Genomic DNA, 27357 nt, shown 5'->3' with positions numbered 1-27357 from the left:
GCTGCTTTATCTTATCTTGTCAAAAGTTTAGCTATGAGAAGTATCCTAATGTTATTTTGTTTTTAATATTCAAGTCAGATTGCTTAGCAGAAATGTGCTTCTTGTAAAGTGATATAAATGTAGTAAACTCTAAAATTTATAAATAGGGAGCTCACAATGAAACAATAGTTACTATTTGGTCATTCATATAGCTACTACTTGTTCACTCATAGAGTTACTACTTGGTCCTTCATAGAGTTACTACTTGGTCATTCATAGAGTTACTACTTGGTCCTTCATAGAGTTACTACTTGGTCCTTCATAGAGTTACTACTTGGTCATTTATAGAGTTACTACTTGGTCATTTATAGAGTTACTACTTGGTCATTCATAGAGTTACTACTTTATCATTTATAGAGTTACTACTTGGTCATTTATAGAGTTACTACTTGGTCATTCATAGAGTTACTACTTGGTCATTGATAGAGTTACTACTTGGTCCTTCATAGAGTTACTACTTGGTTATTTATAGAGTTACTTCTTGACTTAGTTGTCATTGTTTAGTACCATAGTTTGAAAGAGACATTGGTGGCCTCTGATAGTTTTGATGACAACTGATCTTTTTGTTCTGGTTATCAGTCCCTATTACTAACTGTTTCTTGACTTCTGTTGGATGTTCAGTTCTGAACTAGTTATAACTACGAGAATACAACATCAACAAATAGAAAACATAACTACAAATTGACAAGTAGAGATGTCCAAAGTCTCTGCTTCTTGACAGAGAACTGACTTCAGGCTTTAAGCCTGAACATTGAGCCAGCATGAGTTACTACCTTTAGACTAATAAATTGTGAAGTCTGAACTGAAAATCAAAGCAAACTTCATCTCAAATATATATTTTTTTTGGCTCTTCCAAAGTGAGAACAATGAAGAGGAAGCCTATGTTACTCAGAGCCACAACCCAGTTTATTTTTGCTGGACTTTATATTTCTTAACATTCCATTGCTGTCGTCATCATTACTTTACATCCTTCTATCAAATTAATACAAACAAGGTTGTTTTTTTTTATTGCTAAGTAAGAGAATTAGTTTCATTTGCTAGTCTTTCTAATCTTTTCTTTCATTGAAGGAATTATAATTTCAAGGAAATTTGTAAAAAATTCTTTGCATCTAAATTTATGAACTTATTGAAGGCTCGCAACCACAAAACTCTACTGTCATAATTTTTTTTTTTAGAGTTTTGTTGTTCCTACTATCAATCAGATTTTCAGCCCTCAAAGCTGTGTGACATTTGCTGGTTAAGAGATGCCTCTATGGTAACACCCTGAAGAAAAACAAGTGTTGAATAGAATTCATTTAGAGTTTAATATCAAACTCAATCAAATGAAAATAATACTCCAGAAATAAATTGACATTAAAAGCAGCTTAAACAGAAATATTTTTGCAAGTTTGTCGACTGAAGTACTACAGATTATAAAGATATTCAACAAAGCTTGGTTAGTATAAAGCATTCTAGTCTTATAAGGTGCCTCCCATGAGCTCTGTAAAGATCAACTCAGGTGCCATTTTGCCCTCACTGGCATAGAGGAAAGTAGCTGGCAGTAGATGGCCCCTGAGAGAGACAGTTGGAGAGCTCTCACAAAGGCTGCTTGAGAAACATTTGAGACTCAAAGTAAGCCTTATTGAAGAAAGCCGCAGATGGAAAGAAAACTTAAATAGACCACCAGGGGACAACCGCTGCACGAGATGCGAAAAACTATGCCGGTTGCAGCTGGGTATGCATAGTCATGTGAATTACTGCACTTCTTAATCTTGGGAATCAAAAGACATTGCTATTACGGTGTTTTTAAGTATAGATTATTAATGGTAGTAACATTTTAATGCAGTTTTTCAATGTGTTCACTGCTACAGCATATTGAATATTATGCCATTTTTCTAAAGGCATGTGTGCTTGACATGCTATGGATTTATGACCCGGTGTCTATTTTGTTTTGTCTCTAATGTTTTCATGGCAAACAGCTAATTAAATTAATCAACTCCTTGACTTTTAAAATGTGTGTGTGTGTCTTTATTTTTTTATTTTAGAAAAGAATATTCAGAATTCTTGTTAGCTCATTAACTCCTTTACATGCAAGCTCCTCCATTGATGGCTGTTTTGTTTGATCTTTTAATAGAATTTTTTTTTTCCCCATTGTCCACATCATCAGACTTTGTTGTTGTTGTTTTCTCTTTTTGTTTTTTCGCCAGTGGCAGTTTGTGTTGTTTGTTTATTTGTTTCTTCAGATTTCAAGCTGATAAGGAAATTAAAATTTGCTTTTTCTAATTTACAAATGTGGAACATTAACAAGGATAATTAGGTTCTTGCTCATTCTCTCATATCTATTAACTTTAATGTATAAAATGTTTATCTTATTAGTTACAGATTATCATTTCATCATACATGTAAAGTTAAATATAATATATTTCAAATATTAAAATATTATTATGCAAATTTAACAAAGCTTGTTTAATGACATAAAGTAAAAGCATATAATTTGTTTGACATACTTCTGTACTAGCTACATTGAGATATATACTGTCTGTCACTGAGTTTGAGAAATCTTATTGTTGTAAGACCAAAATCATTCTGCAGTTTCAATCAGATTCACTTCTTAAATTTGTTTGTTGTTTTTGTTTCCTAGAGGATGGGAGGTGGACAGGTTGGACTGGCTGGAGTGCATGTACTAAAGCCTGTGGCAGTGGAATCCGAGACAGGACCAGGGAATGCTATGGCCAGCTGTACGGAGGCAAGGACTGTGACGGTGAAAACAAACAGAAAGAAGATTGTAATCCAGACCCTTGTCCTCGTAAGTCATTCATAAACTCAAGCTTGAGAAAAAAGAAAAGACAACTATTTCGCTTTGCAAATTTTTTTTTTCGGTTACATATTTTTCATTCTTGTACATCTCCTTGTCAAGTTGTAAATGGTTTGGCTTTCAAATAATGTTTTTCAACAGTGGTGAAGGTGAGACTTTTTCTTCTGGAATTAGAACAAGCTCTTAAGTCCAATGGACTTAAATTAAAGGAAATTATTGCTTTATTTTACGTTTCAGATATTATTTTTGAATTTATTAAAGATTATTTCACATTAGCCCATACCTCCTGCAGGATAGTGGGTGATCGCGGCTGGCTTGGTTCAAACCCTGGACCATCGAGATTGCATGCCATCTTACTGGCCTCTTTATTACCTAATTAACCATTAAACATAGAAACAGGTGCTGCATAGATCATTTGGTCTTTAGGAAAGCTTTTACTTTTACACTCATCTACTAGCGTACTTGTTTCTCTGGGTTCAACATACAATGTTTCACTTTAAAATGAAAGCTGCCTTATCAAACTGATTCTCTTTTCTTTGCCTTGAAATGTTGTACACAGTTATCTAATTACATTAAAAAAAAAAAAGATTCACAGACATTTAAAAGTGAGGGAGCCATATTGAAAATTCTTATAATGACTTTCTAAAGCAGTCAAGACTTTAAGAAACATATATACACAAAAATGCAAAAGATAGTCATTCTGTCAATATCCTTTTCTCAACCTAGTCTGCATTTAGGTAGCCTAAATGTTAAGATTACAATCAGACATGATTTTTTCTTGTCTCAGTCATGTTATTCTTTAGGGCCACCAATAACCCAATATTTAAATGATTACTCCTTAAGTTTAACCTTCTTGATTCTATGTTGTCTCTTAGAGCAAAGATTAGATAACTGAATTGGACCAGCTGAACACTAGCATATGTATTAATAATATTTAAAATAATATATTTTATAAATGAATGCCTGTAAATTAATAATGGCAATGTCTTTGATTCAGAAGATTAAGAATGAATGTAGTGTAAATTATAGGTAAAGATAAGCACCACTGGTATTTTCTAAATAGTTTATTTATAAAAGAAATAATTGTTATAGATACAATACAGCAATATGGATGTTAATACTGAACTATATATATTGCTAGTATTATTAAGATAACTAACATATATATTTGTTTTTAATAGCATTGCCTAAGAAATTTGACTTAATGCAATGTAAAACTGACACCAACTTTACCTGTGAGAGCAAGAAGATGTGCATACCTGTCTTTCAGAAGTGTGATGGCACTGTCCAGTGTCACGACGGCAGTGATGAGATGAAGTGTTCTTTTTCTAGAGGTCATCATGGCCATATTTATTATGATCTCCGAAGAAATGGTAAGTTAAATGTGGTCTGTTAACATTTTTTTTTTTCAGTGTTTCTGTATTTTTGTTTGCTGTCTTGAGTTTCCATGCTCTTTCTTGAAGCCATCTTGACTTTTAGGTATAAATCCATGTTCATGGTAAATTGATCGCGTAAGATATGCACAATGTCCTTGCTCCTATTACATGCTCAGTGCATTCTGGTTTCTATAACATGATCAGTGCACTCAGGTCTCCATGCTACTATTACATGCTCAGTGCACTGTAGTCCAATCTCTTTTCTGAACCCTTGAAGGAGGGAGTTACCTGGTCTCCATGCTGTCTTTAGGCGCTTAGCTCAAGTGAAATCTCCAATAAAAATAACAATTCCTAGACTCCATTGTGATTTCACTTGGTTAGGTACAGATTTATACAATTTTAGTTAGTAGAATTAGTTTCATTCTCTGCTGTCATAATTTTTTTTTAAAAAGTGAATGTTATCAAAAGGAAATTTTAAAAAATATATCAGATTCTGATAATAAAAAGAATGCTGCATAATTTAACACGACATAATTGAAGCAGTGTAACATTCTCATAGAATAGTAAAATATAAAACTTTTTTTTTTTGTCATTTCCGCAGGTGGCTCTTCTAACTTTGTCAGCATTTGGTGGAGTTGCTTTGGTCTTGTTGTTATGAAACCTTTTTTCATGTTGATATTTTGAAGGAACAAAAATATGTTAAGTGTTTTCTTACAAGTAACCTCATTGCCAGATTGAACGAAAAGCATCAAATGATCATGATAAACAGTCATACTGTGTTAACTGCAGTCTATACCACTATTTATTGTGTATAGTTTAAAAACATGAAAAGCTTAGCGCCAGCATTTTTTTTTTCTTTTGTAAAAAGAATTCTTAAAATTGTTGGTTCATGTACTTGTAGGACAAAGAGATGTTAGATTCTCATTTCCCGTGACTCAAATCCCTTTTCTGTTGTAGTTTTTGGGTGAAAAAAAAACTCAATAAGGAGAGTGGTTATGTAGTAAGGTAATGTATGTTTAAATGTCAGTTTGTGTGTCCCAACATAAAAGTCACCTTCAATTTCATGTATCTAATAATAGGATGGTGCTGCCCTAGTCTGTTGGAAGCAGGGTTTTAGTCGTGAGTTCATGTGACTCCAATGGATATATAAGTTGTGAGAGATTGATAAGCAGTAAATCATTGTGGTGGCCAAAAGGCTTAACAGTTGTCACATAAATAGGCAATCTATACTTTATCTGATATTCCAGCATATTGTGAGACAATGTAGATTGATATCTGGTTATAAAGTATAAATATTTATAACTCTTATCATCATGAGTTTTGTGTGTGTGTGTTTTTTTCTGTTTACATTCCATTGCAATCTGAGTCTTTTAGAAATTTTGCTTGTATGTCATATAATCATTATAGACTATCACAAACCTTTCTGATTTTTACAATCTGTATTGTCATCATTCAGTTCTGTCAAGATTTTGATGCCAGAATGTGCAAGAAACAAGCATTTCTTAGGGAGCTTTAGAGGTGCTGTATTTCCTTGACCTTTTTAGAACTTAGTCCAAAAAAAAAAAAAGATTTTCAGCTTCAAATAAATTGCTCTAAATACCTGTATATTATTGTATCAATAAACATATAGGTAGTGGAAATTTTTTTATTTTAAGGGACACCACTCATAAGTCTTAAAACTTGAAATCAGCTCTATGCACATTCTCACTTGAAAAGCTCATAACATTTTACCACGTTCATTTGATTTTATTTTTATTTTTGTTTATTTCCAGTGAAGTTGTTTTTTTTGTTGATTTTGTATTGTAATGACCAAATTTGTGCAAACTTTATAAGTTATTTTTTGTTTGCTTTTTTTTTTTCTCTCCCCTTTTTCATGAAGAAAACTTTTGTTTCCCCTCTGCTTGGCAACAAATGAATGCGCTCTTATTTGGAAGTAACTGACACCAAGCCTGGCAGTGTATTCTTTTTCTTTTTACCATTTGTAAGAGGCTTTTTTTGTTTTAGATATCAGCTTGTGATGATTAGAAACATTGCTTTGTGATACATTTATTGTCACATATGATGTGGATATTTGAAAACATTCCAAATATGGTTATATTTATAAGAGAAAAAAAGACAAAATAACACGAAAGCACCTCATTGAGATTCAGCTCATTAGACCATAGCTCATGCTTGCTTCCTTTGCCAGTATGTCTGTGGTGTAGCTAGTAGAAAACATACAGAGATTTTAATCTTTGCTGTATAGTAGTGTTGTTTTACAAATTTGAATTTGTGTGTCATTAAACAATTGTTTTGATTTTTATTGTGATATTTTGTGAGCCTTTTGCTTTCTGTTCAAAGTCTAACAAATGTGTTGCTGGAATCATATACTGTGCATTCTACATGTATTCTTGTACTTGTCATTTTGTCAAGTGTTTCTTTACCAAAATGTGTACTTAAAATCAAGAATTTATTACAAATATGTTTTATATTGTACATATTGATAGATCTTTAATTATTCTTTTTATTAAAAACCAAGAAAAACTCTTGTATGTTTCAGTTGTATATCACTGCAGCCCATCATTGAGACAATTCTCTAATTAATGTAGTCATTGATCTTAATGGTATGTAACATTCTTTAATTAACAAAATTGTTATTCTTTCACTGCGATGCTGTTAACAGTTTCTGTAACTATTTTATGTTACATCAATAATTTCACCAGGAGAACCAACGCCCAAACAGACTGTTTATGTTTAATTTTGAAAATGATCTAAATGTTTAGTAGTCTAGTTTTGAGTTATTGATTTATTCTTACCCGACATAAATGTTCACTGCTTTGCTTTCGAGATTTTAGTCTATATACCTACCCACACCAAGATGGCAGAAAGTCACTCTCACTTCCGTGAAAGTCACAAAGCCATCGTCAAATTAAATTCATTCAGCAAAGCGTGGCAGTGATGAGCAGGATCAAAATAAATGTAGTTTTACCATTAGTACACTTCATGTTTATCAAGTACCTGTGATAGCTTTTTGCATCAATTATCAAAACTGAAAACAATAGGTCAACTTTTGGTTGACTGAAAAAAACAGGTCAACTTTTGGTTGACTGAAAGAAAAAAAAACAGGTCAACTTTTGGTTGACTGTTCCAAAGATACAGGTGTTGTGATCTTCTAATTCCTTTTGATCCTCTTATTTTTCTATAACATCAATGTAGTTTTATTTATGTTCATAATCATTACATTTCATACTGTAATATCCTAAAATTTGTCTGTCATTCTATCCTTCAAGCCTTTACAATTGTGTGTATAATTTAGTTTTTATTTTAGTTCCATGGCAAGTCTACAACATTAGGCACTTGTTTCAGTTGCTTCAATGTTTGATTGTATATTTTGTTACTGGTATATACATAATGAACACAAAATTAAAGTGCGTGATCTCAACTCACTCAAGCCAAGTTAGCGCTTATTAAATGTTAGCCTCTGTTGAGGTCTCCGTAACGTTTTATGTACTTCATTTATTCATCAAGTTAACATGCGCACAAACTGCCCAATAAGTTTCAAAACTAGCCGCTCTATTTATTGAAGAAAAAAAAAACATTTTGTAGATGAATATTAAAACAATGGAATTTGGTTTTGGATTAATATCTCATTTCCTACATGACTCATGTTTTTTATATTTAGATTTCTTGTTAAAAGCAATGCCTAGATGTAAACTCATGTTTTTACATTCAAGTATCACTTTTTAGTAAAAATGTATAGCCAAGTCCTAAACCAAGTGACACTTAGGAATAAACAGTTATTTCTTTCTATATTAGGAATAAACAAAGTTATTTCTTACTATATTTTAAAAAATATGTTATTGGCCTCCTGCAGTCATCAAACGAATATCTCATATAGCATTTTTTCGTGTGACAGTAGAACCCTTCTGGGGAGACATTCTCATCCACATGTTGTGGTGGCATTCACTTTTAAAAATTTATTGATCTATCAAGAAAATTAATTCTTGTAAGAGTTAAAAGTTTTTTTTCTCCACTTTCACTGATACAATGCTTTGTATCCTGTCATTTTATAATGAAGTCAGGGCTGTGTATTTAAAAAGGCCATCTTTATTTTCTTTATTATTTCAAGCCTAATTAGTAAATAGAACAAACACTCCAAATTGAGAACAAAAAGTTTTGATCTTCTGAAGAATGTTTTATGATGTTTATACAATCTGCTTTCATTTTAGTTAAGATTCAATTTTTAATGAGATCAACTGCTTTGTAATTCATTATAATCTTATTTGTTCTATGCTTTGCTTTTGAATGATTTTTTAAAAAATCCTTGATGTTATGAATCACCAAACGTTTATACAAATGGCTGAATTGTGTTGAGCATGAACTTAATTTATTTACTTTTTTATTAAATTATTTGCTGGATCCCGTTTCAAAGTCTATCTTGCATACCATTGTACATACAGAATTGATGGAAGAGAAATCATTTTCAAAGCTCATTTGGTGTCAAGTTTTTTTATTTTACTTTGTTTCAAAAAATTTTTTTAATCTAGTAGAATTAAAAAAACTTTATGTGTCTAATGGCATTGTTGGTATGTGTCTGTATATTTGCTACCATGTTGTGGTTCAGAGTGTAGAGCAGTCCTCAATGCTGGCTTACTCACCAGATCACATCCTTAAAAGGTGATATTCACAATGTACAATACAGATGCTATATTTATTTCAGTAAAAATGATCACTATGTACTATGTTTATTACTAACCTTTGAAAAAATCCCATGTTAGTGTTTCCTCTACTGGTGCTTTGAATGTGTACAGCTGCTCATGAAGGAGGGAAAGGTTGATGTGATCAGTTAAAGTGCAAATATGTAACTGCACCAATCAATGCCCAGGATGTAGGTAATTAATTAAGCCTCATAAGGTCTTTGGTGGCCAAAGTAGTCGAAGCATATATTTTATTTCTATATACTTTAAGTTTTCAGTGTTTATTAGTCCACTTAGTCCAGGGGTTCTCAACCTGTGGGTCGCGACCCCCATGGGGGTCGATTGAGAATTTGCTAGGGGTCGCCTAAGACCATCGAAAAAATGGATTGTTTTTGTCTATTCTTCTATTGCTGTATGTGTGTGTGAGGGGGTTCGCGGCAGAGTGGGGGATTGTAAAAAGGGGTCGCCGAGCTTAAAAGGTTGAGAACCGCTACATTCATTTGGACATCTGTAACACAAGACTAAGACAGCTTTATTGATCCTTATTGGAAATTTGTAGTGATTACAATGAATATATATATTTATATAGTATCTTTAGTTTTTATATATGGTAGTTTTGTTTTTATATTAAAATCTGGAGTAGAGTAGCTGAGTATTGGTTAAAATCCTATCACTAATGAGGGACTACTGTAAAGTCTAACATACAACTCAGCTGTTCAATACAATTTGTAGAACAATTGTGAACTAAAAAGCAACTACTAACATACCATTCAGCTGTTCATATAATTAATAGATACTTTAAATATTCCAGCTTCGTTCAGTGTCTGCTCAGTTGACATTTGTATCTGTAGGCCTATACGTTATTTCTGATTTTATTCCCATGAACCCCTTTATTCTTTCTTTGTTCTGGTGAAGGTGCTTAGTTGATCTTTCAGAGATATTCCAAGGTAGAAAAACATATGTCTTAAAAAGTTTAAATGTGTTTTCAAAATCTTATATATAGAAACCAGTTCACTTTTCTCTTTTTAGTTACAATATTATGACTAAGGGGTTGAGCTACCTAACAAATGGACATCAAAAACCTCTTAAGTCACATGCTTTCCCAACTTTTCCATACAACTTATGACCTAATTCGAATCAAACATAGTTATCACATGACCATTTCTTTTGGTGTTTTATCCATGGTCATCACATAACCATTCATTTTGTTGAATGAGGTCCATTGTCTAGTTTAAATCCTGATGAAGATTAGGATTTTAGATTCAAGTGATCTCAGAGGACAGAAAACAAAAGACATTAATTATGTGCATTCAGAACCTTAAAGTCTTTAGAGAGAGAAAATAAGATTGTGCTCAAGCTTTTGATTCATCTGTCACATAATTTAAAGTACAGTTAAGTATAAGTCAGTTTTAACACTTTGAGAGCTAATTAAGTCTTTCAAGTTTGTTTCATAGTGAACTGAATTGAACAGCTTTTATTTAGTTTCTTGTAAGAATTTTAGATTTGATTTTGTGAAGCAAACTTTTTTTATTTTTATTTTTTCAATGAAAAAATACAATAAATTTGTTGTTTTTTTTTGGTGATTAATTGTGTTCATTGTGTGTTGTAGAGCTAATGAACATTGAAAGTGAACATCTTAAGACATTTGACTCACTTGTATTATGATGTGTTTCTCCAACCTCTTTTCTGACTAGGTTCAAGTCTTGAGATCAAAACTCTTGGTCTCGATCCAGAGCCTCTCAGTTTGACAGCCAAGCAGAATTCCCCACTCAACCACACACATCAAGACATACAAGAAATGAACTTGTTTATGAATTAATTTTAATATCATTGTCTTATTGAAATCAATAACTCCAAAACAAAATGGAAGTCAACATAGGATACTTATGTGATAGACTAGAAAAGGGTTGTAATCTAATCAAAAGTATGTGGTTCAGTCAGTAATCTTATCAAAAGTATGTGGTTCAGTCAGTCAGTAATCTAATCAAAAGTATGTGGTTCAGTCAGTCAGTAATCTAATCAAAAGTATATGGTTCAGTCAGTAATCTAATCAAAAGTATACTATGTTATGTGGTTCAGCCAATCTTTTTTCTTTTTATGACAAAAAAAAAAGCAAGACCAATTTCATGACTATATTCTATACCTATAGCACCAAAAATATAATATGATAGACCTACAGTCAGTCATAGATCTAAACAAAACTACTAGATACAAAGTTCACTTGAATCATGGCAGCATCATTGAATAAAAGCATGATATTGTTGCTAATCTTAGGAGGATGCAACCACACAGAGGATCTCAAACTTTTACAAATGAACTCAACTAAAGTGGTCATAAACTTGATATCTAGATTTTACAATGAGTCCATCAAATCTTCAGGACTGTAGATCTTAAAGATTGTAAATTGACTGTTTTGACTTCTCATTTTAAACCATCAAATCTTCAGACTGTTTGTTTGTTTTTTTAGCCTATCATTTAAATATATAAATAACAAAAATGAACTCTAAGCGATCAACTGAGGAGGAGTTTCAAAATACTTAGAAACTGTCAAGAGAGATTTGTAATTTCTTCAATGTCAATTTGTTCTGTTGACTGCTGGGAAGACATGTGGAGAAAGATGGTGACAAAGAAAACTATGGACAGCGAAAAAGCATTGGCCTCAGCCCTGGAAGAAAAGCTAGCCAAACAAAAAATGGATGGCTTCTCTATCACCAAAGCAAATGTCACCTTTGCATGCATTGTATGTGGGCAGGAGTGTCTCTCCACTATAAGGGCTCTACAGTCACATGAAAAAGTGCTCTACGAAATGAACCATAGTCAATTTAGGACAAGACCAATTACATTTTCTAAGCAGAGCTGTAAATGCAAATATGCTTTCAGCAATACCTTAACTTGGGCTTTCCTAGAATTCCTAATAGTGAACTGACTTTGTACAAAAGTCAACAGAAAAACATCAAACTCTTTTTCTTAGACCCATTGGATTAGACTTCGCTATTATACATGCCAAGACAACAAAATATAAAATGAGAGTGTCTTATGACAACAGCTCTCAGCCTGTAGTCCAAGATCATCACTATGGTGACACCATTTCCAGTGACACATCATGAAGTACTTTATGACACAGGTTGAGAACAGCTGCCCTATTTTAGGACCGATTGCAATGAAAGGTTCAAGTATTTCTACCATCAGTCTAGGGTACATTAAGAAAAGACAACCCTCAAAACTTTTGTTCCACAGCAGAAGATCTATGTCATATATGACTACTTCAGCACTTTCTTTCAAAAAAAAAAATTCATGTGTTAATGATTTTTCTAACAAAGTTAGAAGCCCTACATGATGAGAACAATGCTGAAATTCCATAGAAAGTCACAAAAATCTTAAACATTTTGTGAAAACTTTTTAATAGAACTAAACATATCTCTGTATATCTGAATCAATTTATAAATCCATGTATAAAATATAGTTGTTTAATTGACCAAGCATTAAATAAATGAAGGTAACACAGCCAAAAGAGAAAAGAAAACTTCAACAGTATGAAATACCGTCACACAAAAACATGGAATCTAACTTCATTGACATTCTATATACAATTCAGGTAGAAGTTATTTACAAGTGACACAATTATTTCTTTTTACAACATATAACGAAGTCATGTCAAAATAACAAACAAATATCTATTGTTAAAATATAATAGTTACTAATAATTTCAACAAAGGTATTTAGAATGATTTGGGTTTATCTTGACTTTGTCATTGACTCTTAAGCTAAGTTGTAAACACACACATGACTACATGCTCAAGTAACTAGATCCCTTGAATAATTGTCCACATTTGTAGAGTTCCATTACACCAAGAGATCAAATAAAAAGCCACTAACGAAACCAATCCCCAAAAAATAGTTTTCTTCATAGAAAAGGTGACTCTGAAAACAAACAAATTATTAGTGAGAATAGATTTTAATACAAATTTTTCCCCTTTTTATAATTCATATGTATGGATACAATTGTATGAATGAAATAAAGAAATAGCACTGTCTACAATAAAAAATAAAGCTAATTAATTAAAGGTCTAGAAAACCCTGTAAGAATGTTTGGAGACACATTTATCTGAGCTTGAAACTAGTTCCAGACATGCCTGCATTGCAAAATGGAAATGTGTATTTCAAGACCTGGATTGGGGAGAAATTGGAGGGGTTACGTGTATTTTTCTAAATATAAAGAAATTTACTCAGGACAGACTGAAAGCCATAAAATTATTCAAGCTCATAACACAAGAAATTCAGCAATCAGGAAAATGAACACAGCATAAGGTTATACAAGACATTCTGTAAACTTTTTGTTCAAAATAATCACACAATTAGTCTTAGCTGTAGATTTGTTGGGGAATATAAGTGTCAGAATGTTGCCATTCTTAGTCAGTAGCACCACCAGGCAATGATTTTATTGTCATAGTGCCTTGAATTGTTTTATTCCCAACTAGCCTGGCATTACCCGCGGCCTGCGGGTCTAAGTTTGTGTTTACTAATGTAGTGGATTGGATTTAGATGTATGTTAAACTTAGCTAATGATCCTTTGAAGTTATTTCTCTTTCGCTACGAAAATAAAATTAGTTTTGCGAAAATGGGTTTATCCGAAGTCAATACATTCATATCTATTAAAAACGAAAAGAGCGATAGCTTTGTTAAATGAATGGGATTATAAAGTGAACAATTAAACGAAGTAATTTTTAGTACGCGATTCATGAATGAATATAGATCTAGGCCTATTCGGCTTCGCAGCTTTTGTAAACGAATGTAGTCTCTTAAAAATAATGCTTTAGAAAACCAAATTTGAATGTTTATTTGATCAAAATATGAAATGAATGGACTATAATTAGTATTTTCATGTGTTAAAGTATAAAACTATCTGTGCGAAGAGAAGTTTTATCACCTTAGAGTTGAATTAGAGTTTTAGATCTAGGGATGGGATTATAAAGTAAACAATTAAACGAATTAATTTTTAGTAAGCGATTCATTACGGTATTGTCTAATGAAAGAATGTTTGTCAGGAAATCTGCAGTCACAGATATAACGAACTAATTAATTCAAAAAATGCTTTTGAATCACAAAATTGAAGGTTAATTTTATTATATAATGAAATCAATGGATCTTCTTTTGTATTTTCATGTGTCAAAGTAAAAAACTATCTGCGCAAAGTGTATTTCTCAAAATTAGATCTAGGTCTAAATCCTTTCGATCTTTTCTATGTCAAAATTGTAGACATGGCCTAGATCCATAAAATACTATAGCTGTAATAGAGTCGGACAACTTTATTTTTTTTTTAGGGTCTTAAGTTTGTTTTAGGGCTACAATACATACACTACGGTCTAAGTTGGTACCTAAGAAACATTCCTGCCAAGTTTTATCAAGATTGGTCAAGCGGTTTTGATGTCTATAAGTAACATACATACACCTCTCATTCTACTTTATAGTATAGATTCCAAAAGAGCAACAACAGAAAATTGGGGCACAAATCTTGTAAGGTGCCCCAATAGTCCAACAGACTAAGGGAAAGATGAAATGATAAAATGATGAAGAATAAATCTGCTTCTGACAAGTAAGACTTCTAGCAACTAGAGCTTGTTAAAATGTAGATATCTAGATCTAGTACATCACATCTTTATAGATCTAGTTTTAAATACTGATTTACTTAATTTGCAGGCCTGACATTGTAAAACACAATACACTAGATCTAGACTCTATACTCTAGATCAAGCTAGAGATCTAGATTTTTATTAAAGTCCATTGAATAATAACTAAACAATTAATAAATAATTATTCCTGATCAGTTTGAAATCACAATAACTAAAGCAAATTGACATTTTGAAAGGAACTCCAAATTAGATCAGAAAAATCTACAAAATATGTTTAAATCTTCTGGCGTTAGTGCAGGGTAAAAAAAAAAAGATACTCTCATGGTAATCAAATAATAAAAATCTGTTTCTGGGCATGGATGCTGTTAGCAATGACTTTTTAAACCAATTTTTTTTGTTGGTGTTTTGGGGCGAATGCGCAACATATTCGTATATTTTTAAGTTCATTTGCAAACTATAAATGCAAGATGCATACTAGTAGGCATCTCTGTCAAGTTCTCCTATTTCTCTCTGGTACAGACCTAAAAATGTCTAAAAAATAGATAGTATTTCATAAGAAAAAGAATGCCTACCCTGTCAAAAATGGAAGTTTTATGCCTGGATAATGCTTCCCTGGCCTTGGCTCTTGCTTTGGTGATTTCTCGATCCAGTTTGGTCCAGTTGATACTCACTATACCATTATGTTGTGCCACCTGTCAAGGAATAAAAGTGTAGAATCTACTGCTATTAAGCAAATTCTATTGCTTGAACAAAACAAATTATAATACAAATTAGTATCTCACCCAACTATTTATATTACTGTCCGGAGTAGGGGTGTGTAAGATGTAGGGGTGTGTAAGATGTGAGAGTGTGTGTGTGTTTGTTGTGAGTTGAGTTTTTAGTATGGGTTTTTCAAGGGAGGTAATAAGTGTAACCAATGGTAAGTTAGTCAGATGGAGAGCTGACTGGTCTGGGTGAGGTGTTGTTTTTTTTTTGGTTATTCTCTTCTAGAGTAAGAAGATACTAATTATACCTTCTATGTGAGTTACTTGTAATACTTGGTAATGTTATAGTTTTTGATTATACATTGTTCTCATACACTAATAATGCAATGTGTATAACCCATGAAGACTTTTGATAGAGGACATAGTCTACATGTTCTGATGGTTATTCCTTTTCTGTCATCTAAAAGATTCTAACCAGTGTTTCTCAAACTGTGGGGACAGAGCCCCCCCTCCTCCCATGTGCTGGAGTTCACAAAGGCAGCCTATTTTTATTTGTACTTGCATTGTAGTTATAAATCCATATATTGTATTATTGAAGTCAAAACACCATTATTATTCATATTAAATAATTAATTAAGTGAATTCACTTCATCATCTGAATAGGAACTTTCAGGCTGTTGTTCCTAAAAGACATCTACAACAAGATGGATTCAAATTGATGTTTGAAGCCAACATTACAATAAGTCTTCCCCAATGTGATTCTAGAGTCTTTCTTATGTCTTATGATCAAATTTTTCTGGAGTGATGTACCTTCTTTCTGATGAAATCTTTCAGTAATGGCTCACCCCACCCTCTCTAAGTTCAACTTTGACCTGCGCTCTTCTTATCTGGAGATAAAGTGTGCTGTAGAAGTCAGGTGAATGAATGAAAGAATATCAGAATGCAGGAAAAAACAAGGCAAACTTGCAGGGGAGCTTTCAACATTTCCCAAGACCTCCTAGCTGTATTGGGAAAGGCAGGTACATTTTCGTGGTCGCATGAAAAAGTTTGAGAAACACTTGGTAAAAAAAAATTATGTGTAAATAAAAAAAGAACATTTCACAGAGATTTCGATACGTTATCTATCAACTATAAAAACAAATTCCCTACTTAATGAAGGATTTAGATTGATATTGTCAGACATTACATATCAACTATATACTAACGATGGATTTAGACTACTGTGATATAATTATTTGGACATTAATCCTGATCTTAAAAAACATTTCTAATAACATAAATTTCGTCTAACCAGAATGAGAAGAAGTGTCCCAGCTAAACCTGCTGCAGCCGCCTTGCTTACTTTTTGAACCAAGAAGCCGGTCACACTGAAATCAAATTTGGGAAGTATCTTAAAAATAAACTAAAATTAAATATTTGATACACATCAGCTATGGTCTTACATCAGTAAAGTGTGATAGATATAATTTATTGCAGTGAGTGTAGAATAGTGTAGATGAACATTAATGGGAAGTTCAATATAAATATATACTTTTTGAAACAACAAAACCTGTCTAAGGGGAAAACTCCACACTTACATCTATATCACTAAAGGATGTAGAAGTTATTTCCCTTGTCCAAAATCAAACAAATAAATAATTAATTACCGATGATTAATTAATTTTTAATTGATTCATGTTTTTTTTTAGGTACAATAAATAATTGTTTTAAGCTTCAACTTGATCTGAGAATGGGTGTGGGAGAAATAATGTATACAACAATTTAAGGGGACAATACTTGACATACTTAGTCATATCTGTGAATACTGAAGGATTAATTTGCCCTGTTGGTATCAAACAAAATAATTAATAACCAGTAATTAATTGACAAATAGTTTTATCTTTTTTTTTTTTATTCATCTCTTATCAACAACAATAAATAATTGTTCAAAGTTTCAACCTGACCCAAGAAATTTAAACTATTATTTAGGTCCTTACCAACCAGCAGCAGAGCCAATGAAAAACTGTTTAGCTGCTGACTTTTTGGTCACATCTCCCAATATTCTTTCGTAGTAGACATCAAAGCTGTTTCCGGGAGCAGTCTCCACAATGACTGCTTCGGCAATTTCCTTTATTCCTGCCATATCGTCGTCAGACAGTGAAGCTGTGCTCTCTGAGGCACTTTCAGATTCCAGTTCAATAAGATACCCGAACTGTAAGGTTTAAAAAAAAGAGCATATTCATTTCCTTTTGCTGTTGGGATGTAAAATAAAATAATCTTAATTTACAGAATAATAATATTTAAGTGACTGAACGCAAGCTTCATCTACCTGCTTCTTAACATACAGCTACACTATGATGAAATCCATAAAGTGCATAGTAAGATTATGTGAACCAACTCCAGAAAGGTCAGCATTTAGTTATGAAATTTCCATCCACCTGTTTGTCATTATTCAGTCAAACAAGGATTATTTAAATTGCTGTATCACTGCGGCCTGTTGGATTAATTTTGGGCATTTGTCTATGACTTAACAAACGTGAAATTATATTTCCATATAAGTTTAAGAATTATTATTAACAAAATGCAGATTAGAAATATGGCATTTGTTTTTGCCGCTGGCAAATAGTTTTCAATACCTTTTTTTTTTTTTAAATTTAATATTGTATTACCGCACCCTATAATCTTTTTGTAGCTTTGCCATTTTTTCTTAAGGGCCAAGATAATCTCCCTTGTTTGACCTTTCAACACTTTTGCCCATTGCGTTTCTTGCTGTCTTTTTTTGTCTTTTAATTGTTAAGGAATAAAGAGTTTGGGTTTAAAATAAGAAAGGGTTATATTGTCAGTCTTTACTTGAAAGTGCAATATAGACATCAATACACATGAGCTGACAAAGGAGATCAATCTGCTTTTTTGTAACTCAGTCACCCAGTGTATGTATCTGAGCATGTAATACCAGATTTGAAAATCTTTACAAGTTACTATGCAAGTAGCCAAAAATAAAAAGCTAAAACAAACTTTGTGTTTTGAAGGTAGAAATAAAACATGAAAAACATTTAAAAAATACCTTTTAGAAAAAACTTATACGAAATGTAATTGTATAAATTAGTTTGGATCAGTCACGTAATTAAATTTGTAACAGATCTATACCAACAACAATAAATCTGTGTGATTTACAATAGTTTTACCATTTCTTTTTGTTTAGTGTTATTTCATGCTTATAGCTTTCTCAATACCAGACAGACAGACACAGTGATGAATATAAGCTTTATAAAAAACAAGTATGCAAAGCATCAATTCCAAAAGTAGCTACATTATTTGTTCAGAATCCATTGATACCAATATATCAAGAAAAATTGTCTCTATATATAATCCTTTAGACTTCTTCCTTAAAGATTCACTAAGAATACTTATATTTTTTTACAAAGCTTAAATCACCCTCACTTTGCCTGTCTGGTAAAAAGTTTGTACATGTTATTTCTCCAACACCCAATCTTGGATCAAGCTGAAATTTTGCACAATTATTAATTTTACCTGACAACACAAGAATCGATTTTTTTAAAAATTAACAAATTAGTTAATTAACTATTGGTAATAAATTATTTTGTTTGGTATCTCGAACAAGGGAAAGAAATTGTAATTGACTGAAGTGGTGCTATAAGCTGAATTAGTCCCCTGTATAGGTCTTCTGAGTGAAGACAAACCTGAAAAATAGGACGAGATAATAGAAACAATCATCATCATCATCATCATCTAACTCCATATGAGCCATGAACAGAAACCTTGCTGTCCTGCACAGTGCATACATGTCACCATACAAATCGAGAATTTTTGGTTTCCCAGACCTTTCGAGATGAAGATCAGCAAGTCTGGGGCAGTCAGAAAGAATAAGAGACATGGTTTCCTCTTTTTCCCCGCAGCGGAGGCACTGTGAATAAAAATTTGGCCATAGCCGTGAGAAATATGAGCCAACAGGACAGTGGCCTGTCCTGCACTGTGCTATAATAGCTTGCTCAGGCCTGGACACCCTCCACTACAGGGACAGTGCCCGCCAACCTCCTTGTGGTGTCCTCTGGTAACTGGAGCAAGTTTACCCCGTTGCACTCAGGGTGTTCTGAAAAGGGCTAATGTTGCGGGAGCCCCAACTTTCCTAGCAGATTCTCACACTTTCCTGGTGCAGAGCTCTGCTGATAAGGTTTGGGGAAAATGCTAAGCTCTGACATAGCCCCTGCATGCTTGTCTGGTGTAGAGACTGTGTCTGTCGGGGTCTATAGCTTATGCTGAACTGATCAGCTGCCACCCTGAGGACTAGTGAAAGGTCAAGCCATTAAAATCTGCAGCTCTAAACTGGTGGTTACAAAAAAACGTCTCCTGCCTCTCTCAACTTTCGTGGATTAAACCATGCCCACATGAGTGAGTGGCTGAATTGACTGGTCTTTGAATCGTTTTATAGTCCAAGGTTAATGTCTGGACTGTTTTCATAACTCGCTCTAAGAGGCAACGAATATCTTCTCCCCCTGGAGGAACCCATGCTTATGTCGAAAATAAATACTATAGAAACAATAGATAACTATACAATCTTTCATATTCATAAGATGTCCACTAGAAGAGTAATTACTATGTTGGCTGGCTAAGCCTGAGAAGGCTTGAGCCATGAGTTCAAATTCAGGTTGTTTCCCCTTTCTTAATTTTTATCAATGTTTTTTTTTTATTGTTGGTCTAGATCTATTACAAATTAAATTACGTGACTCATGTAAATTAATTGATACAAGTACGCTTTATATAATCTTAGTTTTAAAAAAGTTTTTTTTATATTTTCTTGTTAGATATTTATTTTATAAACCTGGAATAAGGTTATAAGGTTACCTCTTTCTCGACCTTGTCTGATTCTTTGGGTTTACTTTTCGATGGTATCCTTCTCTTGCGATCACTTCCACTGCTCTGTTTCAAAATGGAATGACAAGATGTTAACTAAAGCATCAAACCAATTTTTAAAATAAGTAAGAAGTTTCTTTTCATTTTTTTGTTAAATTTTACCTGTATCTACATCCCAAAAATGAGCAAGTTTGTGTTGAATGAGGTCGTGTGGAATGCAGGTTTGAACCCAGTGATCCCCTGCTGTGATACAATAGGAGGCGCAAAACCCCAGTGCAAATCCCTCAGCCCCTTGGATGACAAAAGTGGTAATCATCGAACCACGATGGACAAACTATGCTCTATATGAGTTAGGATGAAATAATCTTCAAATCTGAAGGAACATTAGAAACATGTCAAACAGGAAACAAAGTGAATGCATGTATGAATTTGTTTGTAGCCTTCAGTTGAAGAACATCCCATAGAACCAGACAAGGAAAGCCTGAGCATTAGCTTACGATTTTTTCTCAATGTTAACTCCAAAGCCTTTCACCTGTTTGGGTTTAGCAGCAAGGCAGCAGAGGAGAGGGTTTTTTTTTCTCCTGAGTGGGTAGCTAACCAAGGCTAAGGAACTCTTTCTGCCCAAAAAATTTCTGCTGTAGGTTGCAGGTAATTTGGTTCTTTTCAAGTCTTCTTGTATAAAACAGTTCACAACTCAAAAATGAAATGAGTTTTCAAAAGGCACTTTGCAAGCACCCTGGTGGTGCAGACACAAAGGATCATACAAGAATATTACTCTCACCATGTGGGCAAATCATGTTTATTTTTAACTGTCAGTAAATACAATTCTAGAAAAATGATAAAATCTTATATGCTGTACTTGACACATAGGCACAATTCTGGCCGAGCCATACATTGTAAATATAAACAGGTAACAGATATTTATTTTTCTTAAAGACGATGCCTCATTTATAAAGCTGATAACATTTGGTAAGAGTGATTAATCTACTCTTAATGACTAATGACATTAATGACTAATGAAGAGTAGATAAAAAGAAATGGAGAATTTTTTACCCGTCCCGAAAAATGCAGATATACTATTATTCAAATTATTCTATCGTTTTGTGGAAATATCTAATATTTCACACATTTTTTTTAAAGCCTTTCTTTGGTCATTTTATTGTTTACATTTGAATATACCATGGTATCATTTTTCTTAAGTTATTGAGTGTTAAAAAAAACTAGGACATCAAGGTTGACAGAAAAGTGTAAACAAGACACTTCTTGTAGCTTCTAAAAAAAAAAGTAAATAATGTAGGGGAGATAATAATATATATATTTTTTTGTTATTTCTAGAATCAGAAAATTTGAGAACTTTCAATTTCTGAGATTGAGGAAATGGATTAATAGGAGAGATAAACTTGTAACAGGGAGGTAATCCATTCATTGTGTTTGAAAGTTTCAAGCTTTATGTTAATTCTACTACAGTGAATTTATTCTTGAAACTAAAGTCTAAAAGTAAAGTTCTTCTTTCAGACCTTGCCATATATTAGGAAGATGATGTTTAGGTTATATGTACTTTAGACTATGGTTAAAATGAGCAGGTTGTCATGTGGCCAGCACAACAACCAAATTTCATTACTTTGCCCAAATTAAGTTAGGTACCATTGGAGTTTGTGGACTCAGGGGCACTCTAAAAATCACAAAATTTAAAATCCCAGTCTTCACTGAGATTCAAACCCAGGACCCTTGGTTCAGAAGCCAAGCCTTAACCACTCAGCCACTGCACCCCCTGAAACTAAATTCTATTGTGTGTTATTTATGATTTCAACTTTAAAATTTTAATTACTATATTGGGTCATTAGATTCAACTTCTGAAAATATCAAGATGTCTTCACCATGAGAAGTGAATACAGTTTTACAACACCAATTGGATTTTTTTTACATTTTCCTTGTTATTTCTTTGGTTATCAGATCTAAATGTAGAGGTGTGGAACAATTCCTTTTATGAGATTTTAAACTTGACTGTAAGGTTTTCTGTTATATAATAAGTCAATAGAATAAAATTGAAAGCAGTCTTTTTACTAAAGGCAAAAATACACATACACACGTTTTTAAATTTTGTTGTGCAAGAACAGAAATAAGAAACATCTTCTTTGTTACAGATTTTATTGTAAAATAAGATTTCTATAATGATAATAGAATTATATTAAGACATCTATCAGATAAATTAGCAAGGTCTAGACCAAACAAACTACACACACAAAAATTATGAAAAGTTGACTAATTGTTTTTAGTTTAGTATAGTCTCTCTTTTTTTAAATTGCTGATTAACTTTTAATCCAACTACTTTTAAACTTACTTCTAGTTTAATTTTACAATTTTGTGACAATCAAGTGACAAGGGCCCCTTAGACCCCCACACTAAGTGACAAGGGCCCCCTAAGCAGCAACATCAAGTGACAAGGCCCCTTAGACCACCACACCAAGTGACAAAGGCCCCCTAAGCAGCAACATCAAGTGACAAAGGCCCCTTAGACCACCACACCAAGTGACAAGGGCCCCCTAAGCAGCAACATCAAGTGATAAGGGTCCCCTACACTGCAATACAGTGGCGTAGCTAGAGTGGGGGGAGGAGGGGAGAGAATTTTAAGATCCCCCAAGTGGGAGCCCCCAAATGAGTGTCCGAAATTTGTTTTAATTTGTTTGTCACTGTCATGTAATATTGCATTTCATGTTGTTATACAAGTTAGTGACCCTGTTGTATGTCTTCCACATACATTATAAACACTTTACGTTCGGGGTTACTCTCAATTTCAAGGAGTAGCGCTGACTAGTGACGTGTTACTCTCAGGAAGTAACTTGGTATATAGGGTAGTTTATTTCATTATCTTTATTATTTAAGAAGAAACCTGATAAGAGCACTGAAAACAAAGGGGACCATGAACGTGTCGAAGAAAAGTAACACTATTCAGATGATTCATACAAAGATACAGCAGTCGAGGAAGTGAACATGTCTCTTGATGAGAGAAGTTCTGCTGAAGAAACTCCAGGGGAAAACCTTTTACCACAGTCAGAGAAAACATCTGAAGTAAGTGATGATGAGTCAAGTGATGTTCTTCCAAAATCACTTTCTTCAGAAGTGGAAGAAGCAGGGCCGGTCTTAGGCCACTGCAAGCTATGCGGTCGCAGTGGGCCCGGCACTTTCACAGGCCCAGTGCTAATTCTAGGTGTAATTATTAAATTGCAAAATATATATGATAAATTCCTGGAAATCTCCTGAATTTATTAAAATCTGAAAACTCATAAAAATCTCCTGAAAAATAAACAAAATTGTTATTTGTGGGTGTCATTCATTGTGGAAAACACCAATCCTATGCGCAATAAAAGAAAAAAGGTATTGTCAGCTTTCATGTAATAAAATGTAATAATGGGGCGAATTTTCACCTTAGTCAGAAGTTCCAATACTTTATTCACTTTTATAGTCACTGTCATATAATTTATATGACAGTGACCATAGGTTGCAAAGTTCGTAAAGTAAATTAAATTTGATCACTATTTTGTACTTAGTAAAGAATGAATAAAATTCAAAGTTGAATTTATTTTCTAATACAAAATATTAATTTTCATTTATTATCCTTATCCCACCCAGACTAGGCCCCGAGCAATCAGTTTCACATAGGGCTCCACAAATGTTAGGACCGGCTCTGGGAAAAGATGTAATTATGTACAAAGACTTCAGATAGATCCAGCCTGGAATTTTGTCTGAGAAACTGCAAGCAAAGATTGTGTTATAGAGTAGCTTATTTATCCAAAACAAAGAAGAACGATATTTGTTTCCGACAGAGTTCACCCAAAATAAATCACCAAGTTTGACATTATGCTTGACTAGAAAGCTTCCAATAGAAAAAATTTGCAACCAATCTTGGCTCCTCTTCTCTCCACACTTGGGATGTCCATTTTGTTTTCCATGTGTACTGTTTTCTGAGGCATCAGAAAAGACATCTAGTGCATTAATCAAACCTGGAGCTGGTTTCACCAAATGGAAGAAACCCAATAGACTGAAAGAACATAAAGAAGGAGTCCGCCACAGACAAGATCTTTTGAAGAGGAAGTTAGAAGAAGAAAAGCTTAAGGCAGAACCAGATGAACTGTCACATGTTTCATGCGCACATTTTGAAAAATCCACAGTATTGGAGAGATATTCTGAAGCATGTAGCAGCAGCCATTAAGTACTTTGCAAAAACAAACTCAAGCTTATGTTGTCACAACGAAAAACCCAATTCTGGAAACTTCCTAGCATCTTTGAAATTTCTTGCATATTTCTTGATGGGCAATAAAGTTAGGGAATCAATTGTTGGGAAAGTCAAGCAAGTTTGTTACTTTTCTCTGATGCTTGATTCAACCCCAGATGTTTCTGATCAAGCACAGGTATCAGGTAATTCATTACTTGAATGTTGATAATTTCGAAATAAAAGAGTCATTCATTGGTTACTTTGAAATTTTGAAACCTGACAGACATTTTGAAGAACTTGTTCTGAAAACTCTTAAAGACATTGGACTGGAATTTGATCTGTGCAGAGGTCAAACACCTTTGGGTTTCTTCTTGAACCAAGACACCTCTTAGAGTCTATGGATGATGACACGCTGATTAAAAACTGTGTTACCTTTTCTTGTTTGATGAAATACAAGCAAATCGCTTGTTCAATGATGTCATTGATGCACAAGCACTTTTCATCAACAAAGCAGTGCCAGAATCACTATTTGACATATTGCGGAAGCTGGCTTTGTATGGTAATGATGTGTGCTCAAACCTTCCAACCTCCATCCAAATACTGCTAACTCAGACCACTTCCATTGCGTTATGTGAGAGATCATTCTCAAAGCTTAAGTTCACCAAAAACTATCTCAGGAGCACAATAACACAAGAAAGGCTTAGCATGGCTTTAATGTCAGTGGAGTCACAACTCACAATTACTAGACAGTATCGAAGTAGATGATGTTATAGATGCCTTTGCTGCACAGAAAGCACGACATGAAGCTATATGAATTGAGATTTGTTCCTTGTGTATTATTTCGCCAATAAACAATGGTATTATTCATTAAAAGATTTTAAATGATTATTTCTTGCTAATTTTACCAACATACTGTACCAATTTGAATGTAGGCTTATGTATTTATTAAGTATATTATCTCATGTCATGATGTAGAATGTCAAAATGCAAGAAGCCCCCAAAGAGGTAATTCCCCCCGGGCCCCCAAATCCCTAGCTACGCCCCTGCTGCAATATCAAATGAGAAGCCCATTATGTACTTTTTTCAAGATCTTATGAAAAACTGTTCAATGTGTTTACTATAGCCACAAGTTTCAGTTTTGGCTTGCATTTCAATGCAATAACAAAAAACAATGATGAAAACTAAAATCTGACAGCACCAAGACCAAATAAAACACAGATATGACATATATGTATGGCCAAACGTTTGTATCCTGATCAGTTTGTACCTCAAGGGTAAATTGCAAAACACCTCTGCTAATATGAAACTAATACTAACCTGGGAACTTTGCGAAGAAAGTCCAGATGCAACAGAGCTTTTCCTGCTACCCGGGCCTGACCCCACTTTACCGCCTGAAATTTGACCACTTCCTAACTGATTCTGTCGTTGTGAGAAATCTGCACTTGCTGTGCTCTTATAGCTGTCTGTAGGGCTCTTGTTTCTGACTACAGGGTTCTTGTTTCTGACTACAGGGTTCTTGTTGCTGCCTACAGGGTTCTTGTAGCCTCCAGTGGTGCTCCTGTTGATGCCTACAGGGTTTTTGTAGCCTCCATTGGGGTTCCTGTTGATGCCTACAGGGTTTTTGTAGCCTCCATTGGGGTTCCTGTTGATGCCTACAGGGTTCTTGTGGCTGCCTACAGGGCTCTTGTTGTTGCCAGCTAGGCTCTGTTTGCGAACCGCAGGGCTCATGTTGCTGCCAGCAAGGCTCTGGTTGCGAACCGCAGGGCTCATGTTGCTGCCAGCAAGGCTCTGGTTGCGAACCGCAGGGCTCTTGTTGCTGCCAGCAAGGCTCTGTTTGCGAACCGCAGGACTCTTGTTGCTGCCAGCAAGGCTCTGTTTGCGAACCGCAGGGCTCTTGCTGCGAACCACAGGGCTCTTGCTGCGAACCACAGGGCTTTTTTTGCTGCCAATGGAACTGTTATCATTTTTTAATTTTGATTCCTCAGTTTTGTCTTCAGGTTTGGAGGTCTTTCTTCTAATCATATCATGTGCTTTTTCTAATTTTTCTTTAATAGCTTTTTTCATTTTGTGTAAAGACTGACAAAAACTTCGACTGGATTTTAGACTCTTAACAAACATCAACAATAATTCTTTTGCTTAGGGTTTCTGTTCTGAATTTTAGACTTCATTACTATTGTACTATTTATAACAGTATTAGTATTTTATTTAATAATGATAACTTGATGCATATTTTTTTTTAATGTTAAATCAATTTTTTTTGTCACTACATAAATAAAATGGAAAAAAAATAATTTTCTTCTTACTTTGTGATTTACATTAGCGAACAATAGAAAAGGCAAAAGTGAACATTTAAAGTAAAAATAGAACCCCAAACAAAACAGAGCACAAATAAATATAGGGGAGACTACTCTTTTCAGATTTACACTTGAGAATGAGTTCAATCCATCTCTCTGTTTGCAATATCAGTGGGAGAAGTGTGGCTGATCCATTTACTGGACGCATCACAAGACGCCTGCTACCCAAATATACTAAACTAACATAATCTCAAGACACATACCTGACCTCGGGATACATATGAGACTCAGGATTCAAACATGACCTAAATTTAAAAACATGACCTCAAGATACAAACAAGACCTCAGGATACAAACATGACCTCATGATACAAACATGACCTCAAGATACAAACCTGACTACAATTTATAACAATGTCTGAAAAATAAAGCTTATATCTAACGATCGAGTATTAGAATTATTATTTTTTTCGGCAGAATGAGAATTATTTTTGCTGATAAATATTTGGCCTTGTTGCTTTTGTTTATTGAATTCTTTTTTAAAGTTAGTGTTACCATGATTTAAATTGAATAAGCTTTGAAAAGATTACATTAATTATCATAAAAGAAAAGAAAACTACATCTAACTCAAAACCAAGTCATGGCAAACTTTATGAGACTTCATAATTTCATGCAAATTTATATCAAGGAAAATCGTTCTAATAAAAATGGATCTGGCCCTGGATTCTACTGAAAAATAATGTGAGTGTTTAAATATAATACTGTTCAATTTTATTCAGA

At 33.6% G+C, this 27357-nt stretch overlaps 2 protein-coding genes across 2 annotated transcripts in view; one reads left to right on the top strand and one right to left on the bottom strand.

Annotated features, from left to right (window-relative positions):
* Nucleotides 1-10468, top strand: part of LOC106055595 (A disintegrin and metalloproteinase with thrombospondin motifs 7-like) — a 47587-nt gene extending 37119 nt beyond the window's left edge. The window contains exons 4-6 of the mRNA XM_056012013.1: nt 2660-2824; nt 4015-4206; nt 4811-10468. Of these exons, the coding sequence (XP_055867988.1) occupies nt 2660-2824; nt 4015-4206; nt 4811-4893 (440 nt within the window). The 3' untranslated portion in view covers nt 4894-10468. The remainder of the gene's footprint in view (nt 1-2659; nt 2825-4014; nt 4207-4810) is intronic.
* A 220-nt stretch (nt 10469-10688) lies between these two features.
* On the bottom strand, nt 10689-27028 carry LOC106055590 (another transcription unit protein-like). The gene is made up of 6 exons (XM_056012012.1): nt 25601-27028; nt 20062-20136; nt 17196-17410; nt 16511-16586; nt 15088-15207; nt 10689-12806 (listed from the first exon to the last, which is right to left on the bottom strand). The coding sequence occupies exons 1-6, from the start codon at nt 26399-26401 to the stop codon at nt 12729-12731; spliced, it is 1365 nt and encodes a 454-aa protein (XP_055867987.1). The 5' UTR covers nt 26402-27028; the 3' UTR covers nt 10689-12728.
* Nucleotides 27029-27357: the final 329 nt, after the last annotated feature.

Source organism: Biomphalaria glabrata, chromosome 15 (assembly GCF_947242115.1).
Source record: "Biomphalaria glabrata chromosome 15, xgBioGlab47.1, whole genome shotgun sequence".
NCBI classification, from domain to species: Eukaryota; Metazoa; Mollusca; class Gastropoda; family Planorbidae; genus Biomphalaria; species Biomphalaria glabrata.
Note: the sequence above shows the minus strand (reverse complement) of the source record. Positions and strands in the feature narration are given on the sequence as shown.